The sequence below is a fragment of the Protopterus annectens genome, chromosome 16.part0 (assembly GCF_019279795.1).
Source record: "Protopterus annectens isolate FY-2018-M chromosome 16.part0, PAN1.0, whole genome shotgun sequence".
Classification (NCBI taxonomy): Eukaryota; Metazoa; Chordata; order Ceratodontiformes; family Protopteridae; genus Protopterus; species Protopterus annectens.
In genome coordinates, this window is record NC_056750.1 from 514,030,348 (window position 1) to 514,037,168 (window position 6,821).

The following is a 6,821-nucleotide window of genomic DNA, read 5'->3' on the forward strand; positions in this document are numbered from 1 at the left end:
CAGACTTGTAAAGCTAATGGGGCGATAGTTTCCAGGGTCAGTAATGGCACCACCTTTGTACAAAGGGATGACAATGGCAGTTCTCCACGCTGCTGAAATGAAGCCTGTACTTAGGCTGTGGTAAAATAGGGTGCTCAATGGCGAAGACAGTTTTTGCTGGAGATGGTACAGAATACAGCCTAGAATAATATCAGGTCCCATGGTAGCTGTGCTCTTCACCTTGGATAAGGCCTTTAACACTTGATCTATGGAGATGTGGGACAAGTATCAGGGATGTCGAATGGGTCTTTGCGGGGACGGGGGGGGGTGAGCCTGCTAGCAGGTTGGCTAAGTCACCAGGATCAGTGTAAGTGACACCATTAAGCACTAAATTAGGAACAAACCCAGGCTTTGCCATGGAGGTTTCTGATACAACTGGCTTTGTAGTTTCCCTTTGTTTTGGAGGCTAGTTTCGATTCATAACTGGCTTTGGAGGTTTATTCACTAGTGATCTAATTTGATTGTTGAGGCTAAGGAGGGAGTTTTTCCAGTTTGGAATTTATTCCTTTTTACCCTTGGACAACAGTTTCTTCCTTCTGTTTTAAAGCCTGTTGATACAGGATGTCCAACAGACAGGTCTGTGTTTCCCCGAGAAGCAGATTTTAGTTCTGTTGGGTATTGCTGAGTCCATGCAGTTGCACAGGTGCTTGTATACTGCACTGGCATACTGTTCAGCATAGTGGTCTGCATCCTCTGAGGGGGGCGGTAGTGTGAAGCTACTGACACTCTCCCTTACGAGATTGTAGTCAGTTTTTGATAAGTTTTTTCAGCCTGTTTATGGCGGGGGGGGGGGTGGGTGGGATAGAAACTTTGAATGAGACTGATGATCCGATCTCACCAGGGAAGAACTTACTATGGGAGTGGTGCAGTAGTCGCCAAGTCAGTGAGAACCAAGTGCAGAATGTTATCTCCCCTTGTGGGGGATGAGATGAGCTGGTCTACTGGGTTACAACTGGAATTGTTGGGTGAGCGCATTAGTGCAGGAATAGCTCAACCAGTCTATGGTGGGGTAGCTGAAGTCACCAAGGATTAGGGTGTTACAGGGTACCTTGATGGAGTGAATTAGGTCCAGGTAAGAGGAGTGGGTGTCCCGAGTCATGCAGGGGAGGCATCTATAAGGTGGCTATAACTTGGATGGGTGTCTTGCCAATTCTCAGTTGCACCAGGGGTAGTTCCAGTGTGTCATGCTGGCAAACCAGTCTGGAGGTGTGCCTATCCTTAATGAAGAGAGAGACTCCACTACCCTTAGTCTTCCTGACCTCATTTTGGGGTTTGAAGGTGTAGAATGAGATATAGCCTGGTAAGGCAGAGGTGCTCTCTTCAGCCCTGCCTTTGGCAATCATTTCTTCGTTCTTAGAAAATCCTTCTATCTGGCCCAACTAATAACCAAGAGAACCTCATCTAGAGCCGCAGAAGACTTGCTTCCAAAGTATACATCTTTTATCCACTCAGTTACTGAACAGAATACTCCCTGTGATACAAGCCTAAAAGATAACCTCAACTGAAAAATTCCCAGAGGTTCCAGTCCAAACAAATCATGGGTCTCAGGTCCTTCAGTTATCCAGACCAGGCAGACACCATCTCTCTCGGTTTTCCATTTCCTATAGACTCCTCTGCGATAATCTAAGTTTGGCCTTTAGAGCCATGAAAGACCCACCCATCCAAATCTACTATATGTTGATAGAAATAAAGTTTCTTCAAACATCAGGTAGACAAAACACCTAAATCTCTACCAGCGAAGAAATGGGACATGCTAGTATGACAAGATCATAGGAGAGTACTCCCCACCCATAGGATAAACTAGCCCTGCAAATTAAGCAAATGAGTACCCTAGTTACATTCTAGACTTACCTAAATGATTGCAAAGGCAATCAAACTGTCCCAAAGCCTCTCTTCTGTGACCTTCCTTGGGGCAGGACAAAGTCCTTGATACTAAGTGTTCTGGGTAGGCTGTTCCTGCCTGATGACCAACTGCCCCATATTAGCTATGAACACAAAAAAACTCTTTGTACAGTTATCATTAGAAGATGGAATCAAAGAATAAACCAACTGTATTAACGGGTTTATATCATAACCTCGAAGCTGTACAACATCGAACGGCATTGCATCGAATCCGAAACCTGGAATGCTGATAATATCAAAGCCGCAGAACATCTAATTCTCATCCAGGGCAAGAATTTGGTGGGCCGTATTTCCTCCACTGTGGTGCGATCTCGGAGTTGGCATATTTAAGTAGGGGGGGTGAAGCCCCCCCACATTAGACATAGTTTTTGGTGTGTTTGTGTTGTGTGTGTGTTTCTCAGAACAGCGATTTTTTTTCTAAGGGAAAAATTTGCTGTTCTGAGCTTTCGATGTTATCACATTTCGAACTTCTAAGTTCGAGCTTATGGTGTTCGATGTTTTGGAAGTTCGATTACGTGATATAAACCCTTATTAATGGTGATGTGAATGTAGTTACAGAGACAAAAAAACTGAAGTAGGGTCTTTAGAAAAGGGAAGGAGCAAATTTCATAGAAAACTGGGAATTGTGGGATCAATACATGCAGAATAATGGTTTGGAGAAGGACTGAGGTTTTATAGAAAATACTAATTGAATGAGCTATGTAATGTTCAATTAAAAATAACTATACAATATTATATACAACATATACATGTTTACAACTGAAAATGTGTCAATAGAGTTTTCCATTTGTATAAACGTACGAGCGTCTATATCATAAGTGATAATCCAATAAAGATGTCTTTTGTTAGAATAATATTTGGGTACTGTGTGTGCTTAAGTATCACCTATCTCTCTATCTATTCCTGTGAGCACCCATCTGACAATCAGGTGTAATTACTGGCATTTTAAAGGGTATGGAGACTGGTTTGGGAAGAACTCACTACTGAGCATCTGCATCCTGATAAATTATTGCTTTAACACATCTGGCTCTTTGGCATGTGGTGCTATGCCACTTGCTGTGTTATCTTGCTTAGGTAACACAGTTAATGACTTCTCACATAACAAACTTTATGAACTATACAAAGAAGCTTATTAATACAGAAGCTTAAATCTGGTCTTCAACAAAATATGTATTCTTGTTTTAAATTGAAATTTTAATTTTATAAAGTACAGGTATTGGATGGATAAATTACGCTCACAGCAAACATTTCATTTAGAAATTGTAGTATTTTGCTAGGACAATTTTCTCAAAAGTTGCACCAACTACTTACAGAAATAATCAATTGTTTTCAAACCAATCTACTGCTAGAAGAAGCTTTTGCCAGAAACACCAAGTCACAGCAAGAAGTGATCAAAATTAACTAAAACTATTAACAAACAAGCCTCCCCACACGAAGAACGCAGCTATGCATTTTTCCCCAGACAGCCACTAGGAAGGTTTATAGCTGAAAAGGCAGTTGATATTTAAAGGTGTCGAAACAAATACAGAGATATGCAAAACATGCTTAAAGGAAAAGTCCATGGATTTTTTTTGTTTTGATTCAGCCTTTGTTTACATTTCAGGTTTGCCTTTTTGAGCATGTTCACCTTTGGCTGAGGGGGTGGGATAAGAGTGCATGAAGGAAGTTGCAAAGGTGTTGGCCAAATTCCATCTCAAATTGTAGTTGTACTGACAACAGCTCTCCCCGTGAGCCATTCATTAGTTTAATCTATGCATTTTACCCATTGAGAAAAGTAGCCTTTCAGACATTTTATGACCCGACTACTGCTACTCTAGAAAGCACATTAGTAGAGAGAGTTTTTTTTGTTTCTTTCATTTCATATTTTATATTGTGGTCATCACTGCCCTCTCAAAGGCACAAAATATAGCCTCCATAAGACCAGAGAACATCCCCAGGCTGCATCCTACATGAACTCAGACAGGAAGTTGCAACACCATTAGGCACCCTATTTAACCAAAGCCTGAGTACTGGCTTCATCCCAGCCAAGTGGAGAACAGCCACTGTCATCCGTTTGCACAAAGGTGGCGTGTCCACCGATCCAGGAAATTATAAACCCATCAGCCTAACTAGCCTGATCTGCAAGGCCATGGAGCGGATCATCATAGACCTCATTAACCAAGGATATCGGCAACCTAAAAACACTTGATCCCACACAGTTTGCTTTCAGCAAGGGGAGGTCATGCCTGCTAAATTTGGTCAATTTCTTTGAGACAGTCACCAAAGCCACGGACGAGGGGAAGACTGTGCACACCACCTACCTTGACCTGGCTAAAGCCTTCGATACTATTTCCCACTCAGATATAACAGATAAACTCTCTCAACTAAGCATCAATCCGTATGTTACCAGATAGGTAGCAAACTGGCTCACTGACAGAACCCACCTAATCAAAATAGGGGAAGCCACCTCAAGCAGTCGACCCGTAATGAGTGGTGTACCCCAGGGATCGGTCTTGAGGACCTTGTTGTTTGGGATATACTTTTTGGAGGTGCAGGCCAAAACCAGTGGGCTATGGCTGACCAAGTTTGTAGATCACTGTAAGCTGGGCACTGTCATCAGTCCCCCCTCCAAGAGGGTCTCACCCAAACATATAACTGGTGCCAGAAACATGGCCTCAAACCGAATGCCAAAAAATACATCATCATCCCCTTTGGGGAGAGTGATGTCCCCACAAATTATCACATTAATAACAGGGTCCTAAGCAAGGAGTTGTGAGGGACTTGGGCACCCAGGTTGATAGCAAACTGACTTTTGACCACTATATTGCCTCCACTGTACGGAAAACTTTCTACATGGCCCACCTCATTAGTAAGGGTATCTCATCCAGGGACAAGGTGGTCATAACATTCCTGTATTCTTCCCTTGTAAGACACATTATTGAATACAACGCCCCTTTCGGCATGTAACTCACAAAGCACATGCAGCAGCTGGAGAGACCACATAGGTTCCTCACCAGGAGAATCCAGGGCCTCAATCATCTACCCTACACAGATAGGCTAAAGGCCCTGTCCCTCTATTCAGACTCTTACAGACTCCTCAGAGGTGACTTCTGCCATACAAAGCAATCTCACAACCCTCCATGATGAGACTGCTGCATATCCGCAAGTCAAGCTCCACTTGAGTAACCTGCACGCGCATCCTCAACCTGGTCTGTGACATCAATAGGACTTGTTGGTAGGACAGATTTGTGTCCCAGAGTCTCCCGCTTCATGTCAAGTAGAGTACCTCATTAACGCTTTTTAAGTGCGACGTGGACAACTGGATGGGGAACAGAAAATGCACCTCTAGGATTCCACCTGTGTATCTGCTAGACAGGGGCATCAGGTGCTGACTTGTCGGAACATGGGCTAAATTCTTGGCTACGCTTGTAAGGGCCTCAGGACAATAGCCTAGTAACTTCCTATGATTTGAGAGTCCTGGCTACCTACAACAATTTTATGACATGACTTCTACCTATAGAAAACATCCGAGTAAGGAAAACAATAGTGGAAACCATATTTCTCTTTCTTTCATGTTTTACTGTATTCTGATTTTTAAATACTAGCCTGGTGTAGTGACTTTCTGACCTGCTATTAATTCCATAGAATGCAAGTGTGTGACAGAAAGCTGGAGCATTAGCAGACACACTTCTGTTCCTTTTTCACCTTCTAGTTTGAAATGTGCTGATTTCTGAATGCTACTAGACAAATGTACTATGTTTAAGAGAGGGCTGCTTGTACATCTGCAGAAGCATAAATGGTGCAAAATTTAAAAATTAGTATACACTGATGTCACTTTGCCCTGGCACAGCTTTCTTTATTTTAAATATGAGCCCGAAGCTGGGGGGCATAGTTCCCCAGTCCAATGTAAGTACTACAGGAACACGAACACAAATACAAAGATTAGTGCATCCTGGCAGCTGGAACTGTGGATTTACAAGATATTTAAAAGTAAATTGACACTGTAGATGGAAATGAAAGTGACGTATCGAAGTGGGCGTGACTTCTGTCAGCTTTAACTTGAACCCTAATTTTAAACATTGGGATTGTCCCTTTAAGGCATAGCAACCTACCACTAAAATCGCATTTTTGTGTGGTTATAAGCTGCGAATGCATACCTAGCTTTACACGTAAATACATACATATCTTTTCTGAAACGTAAAGATACAACTTTGAGAGTCAAGTACTGTCTTTAATGCTAGGTAGAAGACAGGTAACAATAGCATTAAGTCTGAATACAAAATATACATTCTCCCACCCCATTCTCACCTGCGGCTTCTCCTCTTCTGCCAAGTGTTCTTCCTGCAAATAATATTTCAAAGTTTGGTACACCCCTAAGACTCCACCAAGGAACGCTGTACATCCAAACAAACGACTCATCCTGAGTGCTCTTTTACTTCCACCTGGTCCCTTTGAGAAGTTGGTGGGCTCGCCTGTTCTATAATTCCTACTATTCAAAGTCAGCTGTCTAACTTGATATCGCTGAGCCAGCTCAAAGGGTATTTTATCTTTACGCCACCTCATGACATTCCCTAGCCTCAAGGTCCGAAAAAATGTCATTCTCCTCAAAATCTCACCACCAAAGGAGGCTGCCATGTTGAATTTACGAACTCTAACCTACCCATGATTCTCAAAAAAGTCGGGAGCCTTACGCTTGCCGAGAAGTAGAGGCTGGGCAGACATTACACAAACTACTCTACGAAAGTTGTGTCTGTCAGATAATTTTAGCTAAAAACTTTGCTTGTTCTTCCTATAACTGGTGGTTTTGGTAGAAAATGTGTTGGATTATTTTTAGTAAACGAGGGTAATAATTAGAGTTATAGACTTCATTTCATAAAAATGTATATTCATTTAAATTATCT

At 42.3% G+C, this 6,821-nt stretch overlaps 1 protein-coding gene across 1 annotated transcript in view; it reads right to left on the bottom strand.

Moving 5' to 3' along the window:
• The window catches only part of PTGES2 (prostaglandin E synthase 2), a 488,316-nt gene extending 481,726 nt beyond the window's left edge, over nt 1-6,590 (bottom strand). The window contains exon 1 of the mRNA XM_044058142.1: nt 6,229-6,590. Within this exon, the coding sequence (XP_043914077.1) occupies nt 6,229-6,555 (327 nt within the window). The 5' untranslated portion in view covers nt 6,556-6,590. The remainder of the gene's footprint in view (nt 1-6,228) is intronic.
• Nucleotides 6,591-6,821: the final 231 nt, after the last annotated feature.